This window comes from Mustela nigripes, chromosome 3, assembly GCF_022355385.1.
Source record: "Mustela nigripes isolate SB6536 chromosome 3, MUSNIG.SB6536, whole genome shotgun sequence".
Taxonomy (NCBI): Eukaryota; Metazoa; Chordata; class Mammalia; order Carnivora; family Mustelidae; genus Mustela; species Mustela nigripes.
Window position 1 is genome coordinate 122,993,953 of NC_081559.1, and position 23,706 is coordinate 123,017,658.

Sequence of the window (23,706 nt, forward strand, 5' to 3'; positions counted from 1 at the left end):
CCCCCTTGTTACACCCCCCAGGGTCTGCTGCTCTGGGCACCACCAGTGCAGGGCCCCCTGCTTGGGGGGTTAACGCACTGAGTCACTGTCTGTTAGTGTAACAACTTCATCTCTGGCTGTGTGTTAGCTAAGCGAAGACCCGTAGAGCTGATCCAGTTCTCCAAGGAGCTTCCACTCAGCCCCCAGCCCCTGGGGGCCCGCCTGCACCGCACGCGATGGTCCAGCCAGGTTGGCGCCTGTGGAAGACCACGCTTCAGCCTTGCCCTCCGCACCCTGATCTTCAGGCGCCCCCTGCCCACCCCTCTGGCATCGCACAGGTTCTGATCCCAGTCAGCTGGCAGGAACGGAGACTTCAGCCTCCGGGGCCTCCACTGTCTGCAGTGCTGGGTGTCCGAGGCCGCTGGGAGGGCAAAATTAACGCTTCTGTCACACCCTCCTTCCCAGGACCCCACCTTCCTACTGCTCTGGTTTCTGCCCTCCTGGCCTCCTTTGCCTTCCCCTAACATGCACTCTGGCCCTATTTAAGGACTTTGCAGTGACAGCTTACTCCGTATGCGACAGTCACTCCCCAGACCTGTATGGGGCTCATCTCCCCTTCGCTAAGGGCTATGTCAAATGTCATCCTATAGGGGCTTCACACTCATCTCAGAGATCTAGTGCTCCCCACCCATCAATCTCTGGCCCCCTTGCCCAATGTAATTTTCCTCAGAATACCGTCACCCTCATGGGTCTTTGTTTACTGCTTCCTCCCTCCAAAAATTGCACTTTAGGATAGCAAGGACAATTTGGGTTTTGCTCACTTCTACATCCCTAGCTTTGGATACTTGCAAGTAGGAGTTCTGGAACATTTGCTGAATAGCCAAATTCCCATTTTGTAGATGAGGGAATCGAGACTCAGAGATGGCAAGTGACTTCTTTAATGTCATAGCACCAGGACTCAAATCAAGACAGTGTGACTTGAAGGCCCTGCTTTGACCAAACGCTGGATTATTCAAGTGTCTTTCTAGGTGGCAAAACTTGGAATGAAGACAGGCAATAAATATGGCATCCACAAATTTTTCTGCTGTTATTTGAATCAAACATAAAGCAAAATGCCATCTTGTTTAGATGAGAAAATGTAACAAATATCTTTAGAATCCAGGAATATTGACCGACTTGTAGATAATACTCTTATGGTGACTATAGGCACCAAAGTTAAATGTTAAATGAGAAAAATATCAAACCATAGTCTATACTTTAATGTACGAAAAAACACTTTGGAAATACTACTACATTACTTGAAATCAAGGGGTCATTATCATTATTTAAAATGCCTAGAGTATAGTGGTCCATTAAAGAAATGGGTTATTAACATGTTCCTTAAATTAAAGCAACTTTCTCTCAAGGTCATTCTTCCTGCCATTTGAAAATCATTTCCCACCTACCATGTGACACATTGGTTAGTCCTTGCAACCTTGGGAAACAAGTTCTCAGCTCCAGAGGACTTCATCTTTGGAAAAAGAATGGTAAAATGTCATTTCTCATATTGTTTTTTGTGAATTTACAAGTTAAGAACTTGAAAAGTATGCAAGCAATGTGGTCTGTTAGTAAGCTGAGAGACCTAGTATGAGCCAGCCCCCCAGGGCCCATCAGGTCCAGGAGCTGAAACTTTCAAAGATGGTTGGGGGAATTCAAAGCAACTGATTGCATCAGCTTGACAGGGAAAGCCATCATGCACTAATAACAGTAATTTGGTCTCTATTTATTTATTTATGCAGTAGTTGACTTAATGTCCACTACTGCTCCATCTTTAGCCCACAGTTCTCCCTTCTCATTTTGTTTTTGTTTTGTTTGGGCTACAGCTGGAATTCAGGATGGAGTCCAGAGACTTTCCTGCAGTTTGTGATTTTATCAATCACTAGCTATGCCTTCCTTGTTTTGATATGAAATAGAACATGTGTGTCTCTTGAAAGTAAGGGAAGAAAACTAATAGCTGGTGTCAAAAACTTGATAACATTCATTTTCTTCTTTCATTTAGTCCTTCCTTCTTCTCTAGAGTTTGAGAGAAAAGGTGAGAGAAAACACCATTACTGCCCAAAATGTGTCCCCTGGATGCTCTGTGCTACAGGGAGGAAGGGCAGATAGATATAGGAGCAAATTGGTCAAAAGTTTTGCAAAAAGTAAATTGGGCCAAAAGACTTAAAGAAATGAGAAAAATGGAGATGAAAATGAAAAAAAAGGAAAAAAGAAATAATAAGCTGGTAACTCTTGAGTTCTCTCTCTCTCTCTCTCTTTTTAACTAGTTTTAATTTTTCTCAGATTTCTGCAAGCCTAAAACATTATCTTCCCCAGTACTGAAAGCCATATTCTATCCCCAAAGGTCCAATGACCTATTTTTATTCTTTCTGATATTGTCATCAAATTGAGGTGAATGCCATTTTGATGTTTATTTTTCCCAAGTTGACAAAATTCAATCATTATTCTCTACACATTTATTAAGCAGCATGTTGGTCCCCTAACTGAAACACAAGGATGGCCAGTCCTTGTCTCTAGGATCTTGTAGTTGGGCTCACTACAGGAGACCGTTATGCAAAATCCCAAAACCACTCTCCATGTGGTCTCCTACCACTAATCTATGAGAATTACATGGCACCAACACCATTTCCTTTTACAGGAAAGATGCAAAAAGAAGAAGGAGGCAAAGAGAAGAAGGAAACCAACATTTGCTGGACCCTTTGATGCCTGATAGACACGTGTTATGTGTTTTTGTGTTTACAATCTCATCCATTCTTTCCAAAATGCTACTAAATTAATGCTGTCGATGCTGTTTTGCAAATAAGAAAACTGAAGTTCCCCATGCCATAGAAGTGATGAGGGCAGAGCTAGATTTCATTTCTAAGTCTAAGCTAAAGTCCAAAATCCAATCTCATGCCATTCTACCACACGTTCCAGCAAGTAACTCAGAGGAGCTAGTCACCCAACAGATCTGTGCTGGCAAGCTGATAGTAACATAAGAGATGCAAGGTGGAGTTCCATAGGTCTCCAACCCATATAACTTTGGGGCCCCAGCAGGTAATGAGCTACATGAAACAGACAAGACATAACACAGTAGGGAATTCTGGAGTTATGGCTGGTTGGATGATCCTGTCAATATAAAGCAACAAAATCAAATGTATTTTTAAAAAACAGTGTAGAAATCTAAATGTATTTGGAGCCAAAATCATACCCAGTATTAATGTGCAACTTCTACTTTAACTATTAGGAGCAGCACCCGATGGTTTTTATTGTGGTAAAACAGACAAATCATAAACTTTACCATCTTAGCCACTTTTAAGTGTGCAGTCCAATGCCACTAAGCTCATTCACATTGCTGTGCAACCATCACCACCATCCACCCCCAAATGTTTTCATCATCCCATTAAACACTAACTCTCCATTCCCCCCTCCTCTAGCCCCTGGAAACCACGCTTCTGCTCTCTGTTTCTAAGACTTTAATGAATCTAGGTACCTAATAAAAATGGAATCATACAGTATTTGTCCTTCTGTGACTGGCTTTTTCTCAACATAACATCCTCAGGGTTCATCCATGTTGTAGCATGAGTCAGAAATTCCTTCTTTTTTAAAATTGAATAATATAGCATTGTATAGATACACCACATTTGCTATCCATTCAACCATCAATGGACACTGGCTTTGTTCCTACCTTTTGACTCTTATCGGTAATACTACAATGAGCACTGGTGTACAGACAAATGTCTGTTCAAGACCCTGCTTTCAGTTCTTTTAAGTATACACATAGAAGTGTAGTTGGACCATATGGCAGGCAATTCTATGTTTAATATATTGAAGGATTGTTCTACTGTTTTCCATACCATCTGCATCATTGAACATTTCCAACAACAGGGCACAAGTGCTCCTATTTCTCCATGTTCCTGCTAACATTTGTTATTTTCTGTTCATTGGATTGTTGTTGTTGTTGTTTTTCTGGTAAAATTTATTCTAATGGATGTGAAGTGGTATCTCACTGTGGTTTCGACTTTTCTTTTTCTAATCAGTGATGTTCAGCTACTTTTCATGTGCTCATTGGCTATCTGTACATCTTTACAGAAATTAGGGAAATGTCTGTTCAAGTTCTTTGCCCATTTTAAGTGGATTTTGAGGGGATTTTTTGTTATTGAGTTGTAGATGTTCTTAATACATTCTGGGTATTGATCTTTTATCAGACTGCAAATATTTTCTCTTCTGTGGATTGCCTTTTCACTCTGTTGATGTTCTCCTTTGAGGTATGAAAGTTTTAAATTTTGATCAAGCCTAATTTTTATCTTGCCTTCTCTTTTTTTTGCTTGCATTTTTGGTGTCATATCTAAGAAACCATCCCTAAATCCAATGTCATAAAGATTATCTCCTATGTTTTCTTCTAAGAATTCTACATTTTTAAACATTTTTATGAGTTTTATTTTTTAATCTCTTCCATTTAGGACTTTAATTCATTTTAGATAATTTCTGTACATGATGTAAGATAAGGTCCAATTTCATTATTTTGCTAATGGATATCCAGTTTCCCCGAGCACTATTTGTTGAAAAGACTGTCTTTTCATCATGGAATGGTATAGGCATCCTTGTTAAAAATCATTTGATCGGGGGTGCCTGGGTGGCTCAGTGGGTTAAGCCTCTGCCTTTGGCTCAGGTCGTGATCTCAGGGTCCTGGGATCAAGCCCGTGGGCTCTCTGCTCAGCAGGGAGCCTGCTTCCCCTTCTCTCTCTGCCTGCCTCTCTGCCTACTTGTGATCTCTGTCTGTCAAATAAATAAATGAAGTCTTTAAAAACAATTAAAAAATCATTTGATCTCATATTTGAAAGTTTAATTCCAGGCTCTTTTTTCTCTCCGTCTGTCTTTATGTCAGTACCACACTTTTGATTACTATAGCTTTGTAGTAACTTTTCAGAGTGGGAAGTGTGAGTCCTCTAACTTTACAGTTTTTGAAGACTGTTTAAGCTTTTCAGGGCCCTTTCAGAATTTTAGGATGGATTTTTCCATTTCTGCAAAAACATCTCTGGGATCATGATAGGATTGCAATGAATCCATAGATTAAGAGAGTATTGCCACCTTAACAATATTAAGTCCTCAATACAAGAACACAAGATGTGTTTCCATTTATTTGTTTCTTTAATTTCTTTCAGCAACACTTTGTAGTTTTCAATGTATAAGTCTTTTGCCTTCTTGGTTGGTTTATTCCTAAGTAATTTATTCTTTCTCACACTATTATAAGTAGAACTGTTACCTTAATGTCATTTTCAGATTGGCCACTATTAGAAAAGTCTCTGATTTCTGCTTGTTAATTTTGTACCTTACAACATTGCTGAACTGGTTTCCTAATTCCAACAATGTGTGTGTGTGTGTGTATAAATATCAGAGATGATTTTTACTTCTTCCTTTCCAACTTGGTTGTTTTTTGTTTCTTTTCCTTGCTTAATAATTCTATCTGGAACATCTAATCCTATCTTGAACAGAAGTTGTGAGAGTGGGCATCCTTGTCTTGTTCTTCATCTTAGAATAAAAGTTTCCAGTCTTTCACCAGTCAGTATGATGTTAGCTGTGGGCTTTTTGTTATGTGGCCTTTATTAGGGTGAGATGGTTTCCTTCTATTCCTAGTTTGTTGAAATTATTTTTTATCATGAAAGTGTGTTGAATTTCATTAAATGTTTTTCTGAATCAATTGAGATGATCATGTGGGGTTTTTTCTTCCTTTGTTCTGTTACTGTGATGTATTACATTGATTGATTTTCATATATTAAATCATCCTTGCATTCCAGCAATAAATACCATTTGGTCATGGTGCATAATCCTTTTAATATGCTGCTGAATTCAGCTTGTTAGTATTTTGTTGAAGATTTTTACATCAATATTCATCAAGGATATCAGCCTGTAGTTTTCTTGTCGGGTTTTTGTCTGGCTTTGGTAGCAGAGTAATGCTGCCCTCATAGAATGAAGTAGAAAGTGTTTTCTTCAAGTTTTTGGAAGCTTTCAAGGACTGGTGTTATTTTTTCTTTAAATGTTTGGTAGAATTAAACAATGAAACCATCTAGTACAGGGCTTCTTTTTTGTCAGGTTTTTGATCACTATCTAATCTTCTTGCTAGTTATATAGGTCTGTTCAGACTCTCTATTCCTTCATAATTCAGTGTTAGCAGGTTGTGTGCTGCTAGGGATCTGTCTGTTTCATCTGGGTTATCCACTTTGTTGGCATACAATTGTTCACAGTAGTCTCTTAACAATCCTTTTTATTTCCATAAAATCAGCTAAAGGGCTGCCAATTTTGTAGGCCTCTGCTATAATTTTTTATTATTTTTTGCTACATGTGGGTTTAGTTTGTTCTTTTTCTAGTCCCTTAAGGTGTAAAATCAGATTTTTCCATTTATAATTTTCTTTTTTTTTTTTTAAGTAAGAATTTGTAGCTATAAATTTCCCTCTTTGCACTGGTTTACTGTCTTCCATGATTTTTGGTATGTTGCATTTTTGTTTTCATTTTCTCTGAAGATACTTTCTAATTTCCTTGTGATTTCTTCTTTGACACATAGGTTATTTAAGAGTGTATTTTTTAATTTCCATGTCTTTGTGAATTTTCCAAGTTTCCCTCTATTATTGCTTTCTACCTTAATTCCATTATAAGCAGAAAAGATACTTTGCATAATTTTAATCTTTATAAATTGTTTGAGACTTGTTTAGTGGCCTGATATATGGTCTATACCAGAAAATGGTCCATGTGCCTTTGGCAAAAATAGATATTCAGATATTATTGGGTGGAATACACTGTATATGTATGTTAGGTCCAATTGGCACATATTGTTCCAAGTCCTCTGTTTCCTTGCTGGTCTTCTTATTGTTTGTATGTAATATTTTTAAAAATGTTAAGAAGTTAAGGAAAACACCAAAATACTTTAAATAATCTGTTCCAAATCAGGACATGTCCACTACCTGTTAAATAATCTTCCTATATAAAAATATGTATATTTGAATGTTTGAAGCAACTTTTTCCAGGGCTGTGATAATGGTTATATTGTATATTCCTTACCCAATTATGGATTTGTGGATTGACTTTTGCTTTCAGCAGACCAGTAGCCACCATTCCATAGACCTGGCCCAATGGAAGGGCAGAAGAGAATTCTCTCAGTGCACAATCTGTATTCTGATAGAGGTTTTGGGCTTTCCTCACTCCCATGAAGGCAAAAAATACAGGTACAACTCAACTGATGATTTCTATCAGCATCCTTAAAAAGTTTAAGCAATTGGATAAAGCAGGAAAAAAAAAACCTCCTGAGTCGGTTTGAGATCTTTACCACTTGGAGACCAAATAGATGTGGCTGAAGGGCTGACAATAGAAATCACACACCAGCCCCATGTGCCCCATTAAGACCTCTGTAAGAGGAACAACTGGATGCCAGGCATGCACAACAGGCTTGTCTTCCAATGCCTTGCCCAGTCACCACCTGTCAGTGGCAATGTCGTTGAGTCTTCCGCTTTTTTTCTCTCTTCTTTTCTTTTCTTTTTTTTTTTTTTTTTTAGTGCCTTATCAAGAACCTTGACAAAGCCCTAGGAAAGCCAACTCCCCATCTTTCCCCTTGCACAGAACACTGATTTTATTCAAAATCTCATCATGTTTGCAAAGCAGAGATCATTTTATGTGCACACTAGTCCATTATCTATCCACTGATTGCCATCCTCTTTCCTTACTAACAGTCAATAAAAGCTGGTCTCATGCAGCTTTTTGTGGTTTTTTTTTTTCATCTTTATATTTTTATTTTTTATTTTTTTATAAACACATAATGTATTTTTATCCCCAGGGGTACAGGTCTGTGAATCGCCAGGTTTACACACTTCACAACACTCACCATAGCACATACTTTCCCCAATGTCCATAACCCCACCCCCTCCCAACCCTCCTCCACCCAACACCCTCAGTTTGTTTTGTGAAATTAAGAGTCACTTATGGTGTGTCTCCCTCCCGATCCCATCATGTTTCATTGATTCTTCTCCTACCCCCAACCCCCCAAGTTGCATTTCCACTTCCTCATATCAGGGAGATCATATGATAGTTGTCTTTCTCCAATTGACTTATTTCACTAAGCCTGATACCCTTTAGTTCCATCCATGTCGTTGCAAATGGCAAGATTTCATTTCTTTTGATGGCTGCATAGTATTCCATTGTATGTATATGCCACATCTTCTTTATCCATTCATCTGTTGATGGACATCTAGGTTCTTTCCATAGTTTGGCTATTGGAGACATTGCTGCTATAAACATTCAGGTGCACGTGCCCCTTTGGATCACTATGTTTGTATCTTTAGGGTAAATATCCAGTAGTGCAATTGCTGGGTTATAGGGTAGTTCTATTTTCAACTTTTTGAGGAACCTCCATGCTGTTTTCCAGAGTGGTTGCACCAGCTTGCATTCCCACCAACAGTGTAGGAGGGTTTCCCTTTCTCTGCATCCTCACCAGCATCTGTCATTTCCTGACTTGTTAATTTTAGCCATTCTGACTGGTGTGAGGTGGTATCTCATTGTGGTTTTGATTTGTATTTCCCTGATGCCAAGTGATAAGGAGCACTTTTTCATGTGTCTGTGGGCCATCTGGATGTCTTCTTTGCAGAAATGTCTGTTCATGTCTTCTGCCCATTTCTTGATTGGATTATTTGTTCTTTGGGTGTTGAGTTTGCTAAGTTCTTTATAGATTTTGGACACTAGCCCTTTATCTGATATGTCATTGGCAAATATCTTCTCCCATCCTGTCACTTGTCTTTTGGTTTTGTTAACTGTTTCCTTTGCTGTGCAAAAGCTTTTGATCTTGATGAAATCCCAATAGTTCATTTTGCCCTTGCTTCCCTTGCCTTTGGCGATGTACCTAGAAAGATGTTGCTGTGGCTGAGGTTGAAGAGGTTTCTGCCTGTGTTATCCTCAAGGATTTTGATGGATTCCTTTCTCACATTGAGGTCCTTCACCCATTTTGAGTATATTTTCGTGTGTGGTGTAAGGAAAGGGTCCAATTTCATTTTTCTGCATGTGGCCGTCCAATTTTCCCAACACCATTTATTGAAGAGGCTGTCTTTTTTCCATTGGACATTCTTTCCTGCTTTGTCGAAGATTAGTTGACCATAGAGTTGAGGGTCTATTTCTGGACTCTCTATTCTGTTCCATTGATCTATGTGTCTGTTTTTGTGCCAGCACCATGCTGTCTTGATGATGACAGCTTTGTAGTAGAGCTTAAAGTCCAGAATTGTGATGCCACCAACTTTGGCTTTCTTGGTCAATATTCCTTTGGCTATTCAAGGTCTCTTCTGGTTCCATATAAATTTTAGGATTATTTGTTCCATTTCTTTGAAAAAAATGGGTGGGATTTTGATAGGGATTGCATTAAACATGTAGATTGCTTTAGATAGCACAGACATTTTCACAATATTTGTTCTTCCAATCCAGGAGCATGGAACATCTTTCCATTTCTTTATGTCTTCCTCAATTTCTTTCATGAGTACTTTATAGTTTTCTGAGTATAGATTCTTCGCCTCTTTGGCTAGATTTATTCCTAGGTACCTTATAGTTTTGGGTGTAATTGTAAATGAAATTGACTCCTTAATTTCTCCTTCTTCTGTCTTGTTGTTGATGTAGAGAAATGCAACTGATGTCCATGCATTGATTTTATATCCTGACACTTTACTAAATTCCTGTACAAGTTCTAGCAGTTTTGGAGTGGAGTCTTTTGGGTTTTCTACATATAGTATCATATCATCTGCAAAGAGTGATAGTTTGACTTCTTCTTTGCTGATTTGGATGCCTTTAATTTCTTTTTGTTGTCTGATTGCTGAGGCTAGGACCTCTAGTACTATGTTGAATATCAGTGGTGATAATAGACATCCCTGCCATGTTCCTGACCTTAGTGGGAAAACTTTCAGTTTTTCTCCATTGAGAATGATATTTTCGGTGGGTTTTTCATAGATGGCTTTGATAATATTGAGGTATGTGCCCTCTATCTCTACACTTTGAAGAGTTTTGATCAGGAAGGAATGCTGTGCTTTGTCAAATGCTTTTTCAGCATCTATTGAGAGTACCGTATGGTTCTTGTTCTTTCTTTTATTAATGTATTGTATCACACTGATTGATTTGTGGATGTTGAACCAACCTTGCAGCCCTGGAATAAATCCCACTTGGTCGTGGTGAATAATCCTTTTAATGTACTGTTGAATCCTATTGACTAGTATTTTGGTGAGAATTTTCACATCTGTAATTAAGGATATTGGTCTGTAATTCTCTTTTTTGATGGGATCCTTGTCTGGTTTTGGGATCAAGGTGATGCTGGCCTCATAAAATGAGTTTGGAAGTTTTCCTTCCATTTCTATTTTTTGGAACAGTTTCAGGAGAATACTAATTAGTTCTTCTTTAAATGTTTGGTAGAATTCCCCTGGGAAGCTGCCTGGCCCTGAGCTTTTGTTTATTTGGAGATTTTTGTTGTCCGTTTCAATCTCCTTACTGGTTATGGGTCTGTTCAGGTTTTCTATTTCTTCCTGGTTCAGTTGTGGTGATTTATATGTCTCTAGGAACACATCCATTTCTTTCAGATTGTCAAATTTGTTTGCATAGAGTTGCTCATAGTATGTTCTTATAATTGTTTGTATTTCTTTGGTGTTAGTTGTGATCTCTCCTCTTTTATTCATGATTTTATTTATTTGGGTCCTTTCTCCTTTCTTTTTGATAAGTCTGGCCGATTGATAAGCCAATCTTATTAATTCTTCCAAAGAACCAGCTTCTAGCTTCATTGATTTGTTCTATTTTTTTTTATTTTGGTTTCTATTTCATTGATTTCTGCTCTGATCTTCATAATTTCTCTTCTCCTGCTGGGTTTAGGCTTTCTTTCTTGTTCTTTCTCCAGCTCCTTTAGGAGTAGGGCTAGGTTGTGTATTGAGACCTTTCTTGTTTCTTGAGAAAGGCTTGTACCACTGCATATTTTCCTCTCAGGACTGCCTTTGCTGTGTCCCACAGATTTTGAATAGTTGTGTTTTCATTATAATTTGTTTCCATGAATTTTTTCAATTCTTCTTTAATTTCCTGGTTGACCCATTCATTCTTTTTTTTTTTTTAAGATTTTATTTATTTATTTGACAGAGATCACAAGTAAGCAGAGAGGCAGGCAGAGAGAGAGAGAGGAGGAGGAAGCAGGCTCCCTGCAGAGCAGAGAGCCCGACACAGGGCTTGATCCCAGGACCCTGCGATCATGATCCGAGCCAAAGGCAGAGGCTTTAACCCACTGAGCCACCCAGGCACCCCTGATCCATTCATTCTTTAGAAGGATGCTGTTTAGTCTCCATGTATTTGGGTTCTTTCCAAATTTCCTCTTGTGATTGAGCTCTAGCTTCAGAGCATTGTGGTCTGAAAATATGCAGGGAATGATCCCAATCTTTTGGTACAGGTTGAGACCTGATTTATGACCCAGGATGTGATCTATTCTGGAGAATGTTCCATGTGCACTAGAGAAGAATATGTATTTTGTTGCTTTGGGATGAAATGTTCTGAATAAATCTGTGTTGTCCATCTGGTCCAGTGTGTCATTTAAGGCCTTTATTTCCTTGTTGATCTTTTGCTTGGATGATCTGTCCATTTCAGTGAGGAGAGTATTAAGGTCCCCTACTATTATTGTATTATTGTCAACGTGTTTCTTTGATTTTGTTATTAATTGGTTTGTATAGTTGGCTGCTCCCACTTTAGGGACATAGATATTTAAAATTGTTAGATCTTCTTGTTGGACAGACCCTTTGAGTTGATATAGTGTCCTTCCTTATCTCTTATTATAGTCTTTGGCTTAAAATCTATTGATCTGATATAAGGATTGCCACCCCAGCTTTCTTCTGATGTCCATTAGCATGGTAAATTGTTTTTCACCCCCTCACTTTAAATCTGGAGGTGTCTTCGGGCTTAAAATGAGTTTCTTGGAGGCAACATGTTGATGGATTTTGGTTTTTTTATCCATTCTGATACCCTGTGTCTTTCAATTGGGGCATTTATCTCATTAACATTCAGGGTAACTATTGAGAGATATGAATTTAGTGCCATTGTATTGCCTGTAAGGTGACTGTTACTGTTTATTGTCTCTATTCCTTTCTGATCTACTACTTTTAGGCTCTCTCTTTGCTTAGCGGACCCCTTTCAGTATTTTCTGTAGAGCTGGTTTGGTGTTTGCAAATTCTTTCAGTTTTTGTTTGTCCTGGAAGCTTTCAATCTCTTCTTCTATTTTCAATGATAGCCTAGCTGGATATAGTATTCTTGGCTGCATGTTTTTCTCATTTAGTGCTCTGAATATATCATGCCAGTTCTTTTTGGCCTGCCAGGTCTCTGTGGATAAGTCCGCTGCCAATCTAATATTTTTACCATTGTAAGTTACAGACTTCTTTTCCAGGGTTGCTTTCAGGATTTTCTCTTTGTCTCTAAGACTTGTAAATTTTTCTATTAGGTGCAAGGTGTGGACCTATTCTAGTTGATTTTGAGGGGGGTTCTCTGCACCTCCTGGATTTTGATGCTTGTTCCCTTTGCCATATTAGGGAAATTCTCTCCAGTAATTCTCTCAAATATACCTTCTGCTCCCCTCTCTCTTTCTTCTTCTTCTGGAATCCAAATTATTCTAATGTTGTTTTGTCTTATGATGTAACTTATCTCTCAAATTCTCCCCTCATGGTCCAGTAGCTATTTGTCCCTCTTTCATTCAGGTTCTTTATTTTCTGTCATTTGGTCTTCTATATCACTAATTCTTTCTTCTGCCTCATTTATCCTAGCAGTAAGAGCCTCCATTTTTTATTGCACCTCATTAATAACTTTTTTGATTTCAACTTGGTTAGATTTTAGTTCTTTTATTTCTCCAGAAAGGGCTTTTATCTCTCCAGAGAGGGTTTCTCTAATATCTTCCATGCCTTTTCCCAGCCCGGCTAGAACCTTGAGAATCGTCATTCTGAACTCTAGATCTGACATATTACCAATGTCTGCAGTGATTAGGTCCCTAGCCTTCAGTACTGCCTCTTGTTCTTTTTTTTGTGGTGAGTTTTTCCTCCTTGTCATTTTGTCCAGATAAGAGTATATGAAGGAGCAAATAAAATACTGAAAAGGTGGCAATGACCCCAGGAAAATGCACTTTAACCAAATCAAAAGAGACCCCAAATCATGGGAGGGAGAAAGAGGATACAAAGAAGTTCAGAAAAAAAAATTTAAAAAAGAAAACAAATAAAGAAAAAATATAAGAAAGAAAAAATATATGTATATATATATTAGATAAACTAGTTTTAAAAAGCTAAAAAAAAGAAAAGGGTAAAAGTTAAAATAAATTAGCAGAAGAAAAAGAATTAAATTAACTGCAAGACTAAAGAATCATGGGGAGAAAGCCATGAGTTCTATGCTTTGCTTTCTCATCCACTGGAATTCTGCTGCTCTCCTTGGTAGGTGAACTTTGTCTTGGCTGGATTTCTTATTGATCTTCTTGGGGAGGGGCCTGTTGTAGTGATTCTCAAGCATCTTTGCCCAAGGTGGAATAGGACTGCACTTACCAGGGTCCGCACTAAGTAATCTGCTCAGGTTTGCTTCCGGGAGCTTTTGTCCCCTGAACGATTTCTGTAGAGTTCCAGAGGATGGGAATGAAAATGGCAGCCTCCCAGTTTCCAGCCCAGAGGGGCCCAGAGCTCAGGGCCCCACTCCTCAGTGGACCCTCAGAGAAAAGATCCCAATCACTCCCGGCTCCCTGGCCTCTGGCCACTCTCCAAGCTCACCCACCCAGCTGCAATCAGTTCAAGGTAACCCTGAGCTGAGAGCTCACTCCTCGGCTATGTCTGTGTAGCCGGCTTCCCCGCTCTAATACTTGCAAGCTCTGCCACACTCAGACACCTCTGATCCTTTGTGACTCCGCAGGACCTGGGGCCACGCTGGCCCTGCATGGGCTTCACCCTGGTTTAGCCTCTGGAGCTATGTCCCTCAGTGGAGCAGACTTTTTAAAGTCCTGATTTTGTGCTCCATTGCTCCACCGTTTGCCGGGAGTCGGCCCCTGCCCCCGCAGTCTATCTTGCCATTGTTTTGGATTCACTTCTCCACTGGTCCTACCTTTCCGAAAGTGGTGGATTTTCTGTTTCTATAATTGCTGTTCTTCTTCTCTTCGATCTCCCATTGGATTTGTAGGTATTTGCAATGGTTTGATAAGCTATCTAGCTGATCTCCTGCTACCTGATGTAGTCTCAGTCTGCTACTTCTCCGCCATTTTGACTCCTCCCCTCGTGCACAGTTTAATGCACTTTAGGTCCATCCTGTCCTATGTGTCATTCCTGAAAGGAAAAGCACATGCAGAACAGACCTACTGTGTATCCGAGCTGGCTTAGATTTTTGGAACTTTATAATGGAAACAATAGTCTGTGAGCCCAGCCAGGATTGAACACATGAAAACTACAGAGACTATGATTGTTCACTCCTTACACAGTATTTTACCAGGACAAGTATGACCTGTTTTTATCCAACAATGAAAATAATTTAACCCATATTTTTTTCTTTTTTAATTAGCATCTTGGAAGCTTAGACATAAATTTCCATGCTCTGATAGAATAATAATATTTCTCTATTGTTGTGGTATACCTGTTTTATTATCATTATTCTCTGTTAATAACTTACTTAGATATGTTTATTTTACAAATACTTGCTTCAAGTCCTTTTTGGATATCAGTAGCCCCAAAGTGTACAGTTCCTGTTTTGTACTAATCAAAAAATCCTGAGACATCTATAACCCCAGAGTTTTTGATGAGAACTCAGACTTATATTTCTCTTCATACAATTAAAATCGCCCCTATCTGTGTTTTAGAAAGCTTAAACTAATTTATTCTGGTCAACTTTGGAAGATTTAGAGATAGTTTTGAATCTGGAGTTGGTCATTTCCATTTAAAAGTCTCTGTCTTGGGAAATTACTGTTCTTCTACTGCTTGCTAGCATACAAAATCCTAATTGAAAAACTTTTACACCTAGTGGTGGCATGCATTTAATTTACTTCTGTCCTATTAAGAACATGTCTGGGTCAGGGAAGGAACGCACATTGGAATCTTGATAATTTGTGTTTTTATAGAGTCCGTCCCTGCAGGCTACCTCAGCCCCAGGACACTAATAAATAGTCCCAGATCCAGGTCATTTGTATCTCTTTATTATAGCCAACAACAACATCCAAGCAATACCTCAATTTAGAACATCTCCAAATTCAGTTCAGTTGAATTCAGTGCAATTTATCAAGTAATTATCAAGTGCACTAGGCATCTTCTGAGTCTCTGGGAATATAACTATGAATAAAATTCAATCTCTACTTCCACAAATTCCACAAAAAAAGAAAGGCTAATAATTGAAAATTAAAATAAAGGTGTGGGGGCACCTGGGGGGCTCAGTTGTTAAGCATCTGCCTTCTGCTCAGGTCATGATCCCAGGGTCCTAGTATGGAGCCCCTTCACATCAGGCTCCTTGCTCAGCAGGAAGCCTGCTTCCTTCTCTCCCGTTCCCCTTGCTTGTGTTCCCTCTTGCTGTGTCTCTCTCTATTAAATAAATAAAAACATTTTTAAAAATAAAATAAAGGTATACATGAGGTGGTAAGTAAGGGAACAAGAAGAGGAGCTTCTGGCCACCAGTGGAGAGGCGGTAGGATAACGTCCCAAAGAGGATGGCTCAGACATCACAGAGTAGTCAGGAAAACATGATACACATTTAAAAAAAAAAAAAAAAGTTTCAAGAGAGAGGGGGATTAGTGGTCCAGGCACTAGCTGGGAACTTTCCTAGCCCAGTAAATGTCTATGGAATTGAACAAGAGAAAATGAAGGAATTTAAAAAGAAGCACATGACAACTACTGACTAGCAGGTGATCATTATTGACTTAACTGAGTCTCTAAATGGTTTCCACTTTCAGCTGCAGACTGGTTTAAACTGGGGATTAGTGTATCGACCTGATTTTGAAGAAATTCTGCATAAAAGCAACCCTCCATTTTTTTTCAATGAAAGGAGGCAATAGAAAAAATTTTGAAAGCCACCTTCAATATATAAGTTTTTGGGGGTGGAGATGAAATATTCCAATGTCTGTTCATGCCACTTGACTCCATTTAGTCACAGACTATCAAACCATCCACAGACTAAGAAATGTTAGTCACCATTTTTTCATCATCTAGGACAGCTTCAGGAGCACTGCTTCCCCCCTCTTCCCACGTTGATGAAGATCCTGCCTATTGCAGGGACAGGACTCGGGCGCTTTCAGGACACCCCATGTCACATGACCCAGGTTCTCACCTGCTACTATCAATCTTTGAAACCACTTACTACATTGCTTTAAAAAGCTGACTTTAGGAGCTATAAGAGAGGGAAAACATCTTTTTTTTCCTACCTTTCTGAATTTTTTTAGATGGAAAGATTAACAAGGGGAAATGTGCATATGTATTTAATAAAAGTTTTACATGATACACGAATCTCTCTGAGGAAATGGAAAACCAAAGAAGAAATAAAACTGCATATTTGTACTCTAGGTTTATGGCAATGGGAAAGTCATGGGGAAATGGGAAAGGGAGCCAGGAGGGAGGAGTTAGGGGTCTTTAGTAAACTGAGGGAAACTTAGCAAGACCTGTTCATTCAGGTTCCTCTCGAGTCCCCCCGTCTTCAGAAATAAGGAGGTTCATTTCCTCCAGGTAGAGGGAGGACACCTCTCACCAAAGAGTTTTATGACTAGCTTCAGGGAAAGGTCAGAAAATCCCTTCTGTATCTGCTGTTTCAACAATTCTTTCATCTTGAAACAAACAATATGTCCAGGTGTCACATTTTGGGGTTGTGTGTCCTAAACCTGAAAGGAGAACTCATACTTCCAGGAATAATTCTTAAATTGAATTAAATTTCTTTACCTCCCTTTTCTTCTTCTTCTTCTTTTTTTCCCCCTTTTTACTGATTCTGTGAGTCAGTTTCCATAATCCAGCAGTAATGTAGGTAATTTCAAGTAAATGTGTCTTCCTAAATGAAATTTTGAGGTTCAGACATGCAGGAACCAACAAAGCACCTCAGACTCTGACCGATCAGCTAGAGGCAACTCCCTGTATTCTCAGGAGGGACTATTGTGAGGAACCTTGCCATCATCACATAAGGTACAAATAAAACTAGTTTGTCTGAGCTGTTGAAGGGTTTACTTATTTCTAAAGTAAGATTATACTAGAAAAGATGTTTCCATTGGTCTCAGCACCCCTGCACAGAGGAGCTGGAAGCCAGTTATCACTCACAAGTTTTTGAGGACACTCAAAGTACCAGGCATTTTGTCGTCTAAGACACTTAGCGGAGAAGGATCCTTGAAAGGTCTGACAGTCTATCCTTTTGGGAAGGGAAGCCTCTTTCATACCCACAGATGTATTAAAATGTTCACAATATCTCTCAGTAATCTTTACAGGTTACAAAGCCTTTCCAAAGCCACTGTCCCTACTGCTAGCCACAGGCCTGGGATTTGGGAGTTGAACCTATCTACAGAAGCACCCACACACCACAGGCAGAATGGCACCATCCTCTTTGTCTTATAGATGAGGGGTAGGGATGAGGGCTTTGCGGGGAAGGGGGGCAGGTCCCCTGGCCATAACAGATGTAGTAGGAAGGTAATGCTCGGGTGATGGGGAGCGACCAGGCAGCCTTCCCAGCCAGGAAGCCAGGAACGGGGGCCCTTGGTGCATGAATCCTTCGGGGGAGGGGGGCTGGAAGAGGGGACACAGAGACCCAAGCAAGAGAGAGGAAGGGTCTGAGTGGGTGAGGCAGGAAATGACGAAGACCTGGAAGGGACTGAAAAGGGCGGGTTCTGGACGAGTTTGCTTCTTCATTTATCCTGTGAGGCAAGAGGAAGCCTTGAAGGATTTTCAGCAGGAAAGATGATCAGATGTACACTGTAGCCAATTCACTTCATCCACAAAGTGAAAAAAGCCACTGGAGTGGAGAACTGGAGACCAGGCCAGGTGGGAGGCTGTGCCCAGTGAGGAGGGGCAGGTGGGGATGCAGAGGAGTGTCCCCAAAACCTGCTGGGGCTCCTGGAAATAGAGCAGCCAGCTACCCCCTTCTCCTGGGCAGACTTCCTCATCTTATTAGATGCTCTCAAAGCCCTTCTCTGAGACACTCATCTTTCTTGTCCCAAAGATATAAGCGTCTCACAGAGGGGTGTGCCAACTGATAGCCCCTTCCCCTAAGAGAAGAGGAGAAAGGACACAGGTCCCAGGGCATGAGGAGGGACTAAGGGAGGGGGAGCTGAGAAGGCTGAACCCAGGCTCCCTGGCTTTGTGCCATTTGTGAACCCTTAGGGTTCCTCCCAGGGTGAGCTTCCTCTGAGCCAGTCCAACCATAAGAACAGATAATGCTACAAATCCGTGGCCTCAGGGTATTGAGTCATTCTTTGTAAATCACCTAGAAAAGCATTTCGGGACTTGAAAGCACAATTTATTGCTGCATTATTAAATGGTCCCAGCAGCAAGCCATTGTCTTTTTTATTGACAAAATAAAAATGAGGCAACCCAAAGGGCAAAGACACTGGAAAATAGGGCAGAAGCCACCCTTAACCCCCACCCTTAACCCCCACCCCCTCCACCTCCCACATGGCCTCTTCCTGCTCTGCTCCCACCCTGCCAGCCAAGGAAACAATCAGAGGTTGGAGAGAATTAGAGAAAGCTACATCCAATAAAAAAATAAAATTTTTAAAAAGGCAAGGTGTTTTTAAAGTATATCCATTTGTGCTGAAATTGAGGCATGAAACCAAAAAAATAAGTGATCAAAAGCAGATAAATGTGTTATGCCCCAATAATGGGTCCATGATTAAAGGAGCAAGACCGATACAAAGCAAAGGTCAAGCAAAGCTTTATCTCGTGCCAAGCATCAAGAATCTAACTGAACGTTCGGGGACGCACCTCTTACAAGAGAGGGTGACCGTTCTCTGTTTCACAGACTAGCTTTTAAGGGCAAAGGCTATGTGGTTGGGCCTGGCCACGCACAGGTGGCCATGAGATTATAACACACACAGGAAATTCCACAGTGATGCTAGGTGACCAGTTGAGTTACAATTTACCCTAGTAGACATTTGACCCAGCCTATCCCCTTGGTTGGGATTGGCGTCCAAAAGGCTCCCAAAGGGTGGGGCCCATACTCCCTGGTAACTAGGGAGACAGTATGCATCCCCCCACTGATCAGATGTCTCCACCTGGCCTGCCCAACCCCTGTATTTGAGCTTTGTTACCTGAGGCGGGTTTCCGGGACTTGTCTCCAAGTAAATCCCCTGGGGGAAGGGGAGCAGGGACAGTTTAACTGTAATGAAAGCCTCTTGCTAAATAAGTCCTTACAAAATGAAGTGTATGTTGCACTTCCCAAGGACCTCAACATGCTTTGGGGGCAACCATCTCCTCTCCTTCCCTGTCTTGCTCCAGCTGGCTGCCTCTGCCCTGTCTCCACTACCTCCTCTCCAGTCTTAGGAAGGACCCAGCTGGTACCCAGATCTGCTAGGGTTCCAGAGGGCCTGTGCACTACCCTTTTTGGAGAACCCTCTTTTCATGTATACAATTCAGACAAATCCTGTGCGCCAACAGTGTCCCAGTGACCTGGGCTTTCCCAAGAGCATGACAGCAAAATCTGTCCCTGCCTCCTACTTTTCTGCAAACCCTGAAACCATTTCTTCTGTGCCCCCTCCTTCCTTGTAACCAAGTGGCCTCTGCTTTATTGCCCTTTAATCCAAATAAAATGAAGTACATATTTCAGTTAGGTAAATAATACTAATTATTTTTTCTTCCTCTTTTGAAATGATTTTTAGAAATTGTATCTTGTTAAAAAATTATTTATTATCTATAAAGAGGAGGAAAAATGTTTCCTTATCCTACAGATTTTACTTCTAATCCTGTTCTTTCTCTGTCCTGTTATTCTGTTAAAGCCAACCTCCTCTGGTAAAACTTCCTCTGAATTCAGGTATAGAAGAGCTCCTGGGCACAATGAGACAGGAGATGAGCAGAAGGGAGCAAAATCTGGAGAAAAGCTAGGATTCAGAATGGCTTATTTTTTTATATAGCACTTTTTCTGCTCACAAAATGCTGGGATAGACACTATTTCATTGATCCTTGCTAAAGCCTATGAAGAATAAGTAAAATCAAGTGACTTGCCCAGAGTCCCACGGCTGGCTGTTATAGCAGCCCCCATCCACACTGCTGCCTTCCTCAGATATGTGGCAAAGCCTCCCACACCTGCCTGAGCTTTCCCCCCAGTCTAGTTCACCTTGCCCCTCAGGGATAGTACACACCCTGCCATATAGGTGCCTTTGCCTCCAGGGTACAAAATTTTTTTTTTTTTTTTTTTTTTTGCAGTCCGGGTACAAATCCTTATGTCTGGTACACTGTGTCCACGGTCCTCCTACAGACTCCCCACAAAGCCCCTCACCACACCTGGAAGCTTTAGCATTTGCCTGCCCCTTCCTGGGCTGCTTCCCCTGCAGGACAGAACCTCTAGGCAAAGACGGTTTCTTCTATCTTCTCCACACTCTGCTCACCAAGTCATAATCATGGGCTTGTGACTCTGTGTCTGTCTCCCACACTGATTTGCATTTCCTCTAGGGACTGCATTGGTGTCCTCCGTGTCTGGCACCCATCTTCTGGGTCCCTTCCAAGTCCTCTGAGCAAGAATAACTATATATGTGGGGGACTAGACAGTAGTCCCCATTAGAGTTAACACTTGGTTATAAACCCCAGGAATTCAGATCGCCCTTCTCCCACAGAGGCCCTGAATCCCGGACCCCCCTAAGTAGGCTGGTAACTGTAAATACCAGGGACGCTCGCAGGTGATGTGAGCCATCAACTTCGCACACATGGCAGACCACAAAGGTGCTTTGGGAACATAAGGGAAGAGAAACAACTAAAAGATCCTGTTTTAGATGCTTCTGCTGGTGTGACTGACTGTCCAGGCCACATGCTGGAGCTGGCCTTTCCAGACCAGCCCAAACTGCCCTCGGGCCATGTGCCCTTTCATTTGCAAATGCTACCTGCTTTCCTTGAAAGGACAGAGGAAACATTTGAGGTGTGGCATTTGTGCTTCTCATCACATCACTCCAGGTGCAAAATCGTGTTCATGACCCAACTTCACCCTGTGCATTCAATACACTGAGACCAAGAAGTTTCCTACAATTCTGTCTGTTCATTTGGTTGGTAGCTCACCCTGTAACCACCTAAAAAAGCGTTCCCAACGTTACTGGGTCTCATAATTGGCCCAGAATATTTCAAATGAGTTTAAGGAAAGGGCTTTAAAGTCTGAAAAATGTGGGCGTAAATCTTAACTCTGCTACTTTTTAAAAATGTGCCCATGGGTTAGTGGAGTACCCAGAGATGAAGGCCCATGGGCCAAAGTCAGCCCACTGCCTAGTTTTTCATACGTTTAAGAATTGTCTATGGCTGCTTTTCTGCTACACTGACAAAGCTGAATGATTGTGACAGAGACCCTTGTGGCCCACAAAGCCCAGCATATTGACAGTCTAGCTTTTCACTGGAAAAGTTTGCCATCTGCCCGATAAGATCATTTCACCCCTCTCAGTTTCCCCATCTGTAAAATGGGCAAAATCACATACATCAAAGAAGTGATACTGAGAGAAATAAATAAGATAATAACTGTGACAAAAGTCACATAGCAATGATTGATACATGCTGGGATTTTTTTAAATTATTATTTTAGTTTTGCTGTTGTCCAGCCAGGTCCCTCTTTGATGGGTAGGAGATGTCTGTCTCTACCCCTGTTTCCCTCTCTATTTCTCTTCATTTTGCCCCATTTCACCTCCTACCCTCCAAAGGAGAAAAATTTAAAGAAAAAAAAATAGTGTGGTGATTAAAACATTTTTAAAGGGATAGAAAATAAACCTAAAGAAAAATGCAATCCTGTTGAATTTTATCAGGTTACTTATTTTATGTCTTTTGAGTAGTAATTTCTATCATTATTTTATTTTCAGTATAACTTTAACCATGCAACTTGCAATATTGTACAGAGAATGGTGACTTCTTGCCTTCTCTTATTTACAGAACTTTTTTTCCTAGATAAAGCATGAGATGTTTTCAAAGTACCCCACATAAAATGATTGTCTTTTGGGGAAATATTAGTAAAAATTTAAAAATAATAGAATTTTAAATTATCAAGTGGATGGAGCTATGTGAAATCATCGGATTTTTTTCTGATCAGAAAGAAATAACTTCCTACATTTGTTAAGGCACTTTGTTTCTCTTAACAACTTTCTTCAACTACTTTCATATTAAAACACTCTTTTAAATTTCAGTTCAGTGTTTCCCTTATCAACACCTTAGCAGCTTTACAATTTGCCTTGCAAAGAAGTTGAAATCCTCAGAATGGATTACAAGAAGTATGCATATCCCTACCAAAACTAAACATATTAAGCATTTAAATATTTTTAATCAGAACTATTACAAGGTTTAAGACAGAGATAAATGGTTTCAATGTAAGACTTGGAACATCCAAGACCCAGTGGAGTTTGTATTACTGCCTTCACCGTACTCAGCAAAGATCAGAGCACAGAGGGCTTTCCACTTTTTTCAATTATCACATTCTTCCGACCATGTGAATTCAACATGAGTCCAGCCAAGTGGATTTACTGCTTTTATATCTATAACTAAGGCAAATTATAAGCATGCTAAAGAAATAGGAAACCACTCTGGGTGTGGATCTTCACTTTGTGACCTCCTACTCTTAGATCATATAATCAACTGAAATTGGGAAACGATTTTCCTCAGGTGAAAATGCAGGGAAACCAGGAGCGCTGTTTTAGTCCAGAAAATGGAAAGGAAAGAAAAGCGTTATTTTCCTCCTAGTGCTCATGTTTCTGATCCTTTTTGTAAAAAAAATCCAAAATGGGATCCTTTAGCCTGGGAACAAATACGGTCATTGTGAGCCTGATGGAGCAGATATGGTAGGAACCCTGTGGGAGCCCGCTGCCTGAAGAGGTGGCACTGTTCCAGGGTCGTGTCCATTTCTCCATGCTGTCATCCGTGAGAGATTTGAGAGCTCACTTCACTCGTTCATACCTCACATCCTTGTTGCAGATAGCCATACCCGTCTTCATAGTGGACAGAGTTTAGAATCTGTGAGTCCCACTGCCTGCCCTCCTTGGGCAAGTTATTTAACACTTTGCATCTCTGTTTCCCTGAGTGCAAAACAGCACTTGCCTCAAAGTGTTATCGTGAACTTCAGATGCAACAAAGGATGTAGATACCCAGCACATCCCAGTGCACAAAGCAAGGGCCCAAAAAATGCTTGCTCTTCCTTTATTTGTTGATGATTATGAGCCTCACATGTGCTAAGGAAACCATAATGGTTTTTGACTTCAGGAAATCAATATTATATGGCCATCTAAAATTCAATGTCTCCTTTGTTTGGTTAGGGACTGAACTTCTAGGAGAAAAAGTTGTGTTAGTGATGGTAAAATAGTACATGGTATGAATTGTTAAATGATCATCTCACCTGCTTAGCTGAGAAGGGTGGTGTTTGTAAGTCATCCGTTGCCAAATTACTGGTGAGGAACTACCTTAAATTTCCATCAAAAATGTTGAAATTGACAAGATGAAAAAATGGGATGAAAGGAAGGGAAATCAAGATGTGTGAAATCAAGAGAATAGGCAAATACATAATATGAGAGCCCCTACTGGATGACAAATGCACTAA

General features: G+C 40.4%; 1 protein-coding gene across 1 annotated transcript in view; it reads left to right on the forward strand.

Annotated features, from left to right (window-relative positions):
• Positions 1 to 215: 215 nt before the first annotated feature.
• Positions 216 to 23,706, forward strand: part of LOC132014537 (XK-related protein 4-like) — a 34,040-nt gene continuing 10,549 nt past the window's right edge. Inside the window, exon 1 of the mRNA XM_059395508.1 lies at positions 216 to 408. Coding sequence (XP_059251491.1) covers positions 216 to 408 — 193 coding nt within the window. The remainder of the gene's footprint in view (positions 409 to 23,706) is intronic.